Source organism: Crocuta crocuta, unplaced genomic scaffold (assembly GCF_008692635.1).
Source record: "Crocuta crocuta isolate KB4526 unplaced genomic scaffold, BGI_CrCroc_1.0 scaffold541, whole genome shotgun sequence".
Taxonomy (NCBI): domain Eukaryota; kingdom Metazoa; phylum Chordata; class Mammalia; order Carnivora; family Hyaenidae; genus Crocuta; species Crocuta crocuta.
In genome coordinates, this window is record NW_027531901.1 from 1,636,364 (window position 1) to 1,638,883 (window position 2,520).

The 2,520-nt window shown below is 65.1% G+C and overlaps 2 protein-coding genes across 2 annotated transcripts in view; one reads left to right on the forward strand and one right to left on the reverse strand.

Annotated features, from left to right (window-relative positions):
* The window catches only part of GORASP1 (golgi reassembly stacking protein 1), a 9,115-nt gene extending 8,891 nt beyond the window's left edge, over positions 1-224 (reverse strand). Inside the window, 1 exon segment of the mRNA XM_077774015.1 lies at positions 33-224. Within this exon segment, the coding sequence (XP_077630141.1) occupies positions 33-224 (192 nt within the window).
* Positions 225-520: 296 nt separating this feature from the next.
* TTC21A (tetratricopeptide repeat domain 21A) overlaps positions 521-2,520 on the forward strand; it is a 31,027-nt gene continuing 29,027 nt past the window's right edge. The window contains exons 1-3 of the mRNA XM_077774016.1: positions 521-549; positions 869-1,074; positions 1,801-1,946. Coding sequence (XP_077630142.1) covers positions 521-549; positions 869-1,074; positions 1,801-1,946 — 381 coding nt within the window. The remainder of the gene's footprint in view (positions 550-868; positions 1,075-1,800; positions 1,947-2,520) is intronic.

Here is a 2,520-nt window from a genome sequence, read left to right on the forward strand (position 1 = left end):
GGACCCGCCAGCCTCTGCCCCGCTGTGCCTGCCGAGGGCGTCTGTTTCCTCTGCACGCTGAGCCCCAGGCCGGCGTCCCCACCCGGCCCTGCCCTCTCCAGTGCCCCCAGACCAACGTACCCAAAACGCACGTCGGTCGTCTCGCCGTCCTGCCCCCTCGCCGCCTCCTCCGCGGCCCCATCTCCGGGGCCGGCACCGCTGCTCGATGCTGCGGCCTTAACCATAATCCGCCTCGGGTCGCTCCTACCTGGGTCCTGACCTCGCCCGCTGCTTTTATGCGCTCGGCCAGGACCGCCACCGGCTCCCCCAGGCCCCGCAGCAGCCCCCGCCCCCACACACCATGAACACACCCCTTCTCCCGCTCCAACCCATTCCAGCTGCTGCCTGTTGCCCCGACGGTGGCGTCTGGGCCCAGCACGTCTCTCCCAACCCCCGTGCCCGCAGCCTTTAGGGGAAGCGAGGCTTCACTTTGGAGTCTCGGCCCCTGGGGCTGCACGACCTTTGTGAGGCCTCGCTCTCCATGGGCTGTAGCTTCTTTAACCGTGAAGGGTACGGAGAGAATAACCCATAGGATGGAGAGCTCTTGATACAGTTCCCGACAGGCGGTTAATCCACAATGACTCCCGAGTCTAACCAGCCGGTCACTGTCCTTACCATGCGCCCCTCCCTTCCCCTCATTCCCGTCCTGAGACAAAGCCTAAGTTGAATTCTCCCTCACGCTGAGCCATAGTCTGTGGATAATCCACACACGCCTCCAAACTCCTCGCTAGGGACTCTAGGGACCGGCGTGGAGCTGCTCCTGGGGCTGGCGGGGAGCAGAACGACGAGGTCTCAGTATCCTCTCTCCTGCTTGTGCGGGTCGGAGGAGGGGCCGCGACCAGGGAGAAAGCGGGTCAGAACGGGCCGGAGAAGGGACTCCTGCAAGCGTGTGCGCCTCCCTGCAGGCCGGGATCGTTTACTACAGCCGGGAGCGGTACTTCCGCCACGTGCAGCAGGCTGCGGCCCTGGGCCTGGACAAGTTCGGCAGTGACCCTGTACTGCAGTTCTTTAAAACCTACGGGATCCTCAGAGAGGGTAAGGACTTGGCAGCGTGGCCTCCTGACCTCGGGCACCAGCCGGGCGCAGACACTCTGGCTCGGCCTGGGTACCTCCGTCCCCCCCAGGCATGTTGCCCTGGAAAGTTACACTCAGTAGCTAGATGCCCCGGGCAGTCCACACGTGGCTGTGTGATCCTTACCTAGCTGACTTTTGGGCATCAGAGAGCTCCCCACCCGTGCTCTCTGCCCCTCGGTTTCCCTGTCTGGAAAATGAGGTGGAATGGGGTGGGCGTGGTGGGGAGACGTGGCTGGACCAATCCCGGGCTCGGAAACTGCCGAGCTGGTAGCGCAGGAAAAGAAGCCGTAGGTGTGGCCAGGAGCCGCGGGAGGAGGAGCCTCATGCAGGTGCTCACTCCCCACTGTTCACAAGGTGGTCTGAGCTAGGGGCCAGCCTCGGGGGACACCGAGGGGGACACGTAATCTGTGGCTCAGCTGGGAGTGCCCTGAGGTCACGCTTCAGAGGGGACCCCCCAGCCCCAAATCCCAGCCTGGGAGTACTCTTAGCTCCCAGCCCTCCAGCCTGGACCCTGGTGCCCATGGCCTCTTCAGGGAACCTGGGCCACCGGGGACGTTTGGGACCAGTTAGTCCAATGATTCTGGCTGAAGCCAGGTGGTGCCAAGTCCTGGGTCAGCCCCGAAAAGGGTTCCCCTGCATCTGCCACAGAGCGCCCCCCGCCCCCAACCGCGGGGCCCTTCTTTGCAGAGCGCATCCAGGACGCCATCAGCCACCTGGAGAACATCCGGAACCACCCGGACGTGTCCCTGTGCTCCGTCATGGCCCTCATTTATGCTCACAAGCGCTGCGAGACCGTTGGTGAGTGCGGCCGTGCCCGCGGCCTCGCCCCTGAGGTGCCGCCCGCCAAGGGCTGTTGGCGCCCTGACGGCACCTGCTGTTGGCCCGTGGGGAGCGGCTTCCACTCCCTCCCCCCGGGGCCTTGAGGAAGACCCAGGGCCGACTGAGTGGAACCCAGGCGCAGAGAGGGTGGCAGGGGGAGGGTCCTCCTTCCAGATCCCAAGAGTTGGGAAGGCAGCCTGCTTTCCTGTGCCAGGACCTTGACGAGACAGATCGGGTTGACGTGAATAATTCCACCCGTAATGTCCCGCTCCCTAGAGCCAGGGAAAGATCCCAAGACACTACAAGCAGCTGTTTCCTCTCCCAGGACGGACGGGGGGCCTGGGGGGCTGGGGGGCGCGATTCGGTTTGGTCTGTCTGCTCAGCAGGCTGCTGCGCACAGAGAAGAGGCACATCTGAGCACCCCCAAGGGCAGGCGCCCACGGCTCCCGTGGGTTCCAGCTCCGGGCCCGAGTCCTCTCCCTCGTGTTTAAAGGGGCCTCAGCGCGGCCAGAGGCAGGTCCCCGGGCCCTCGGTGCCTCCCTCGGGACCAGGCAGCCCCCCTCCCCCCACTCGCCCTCTGCCTCTTCT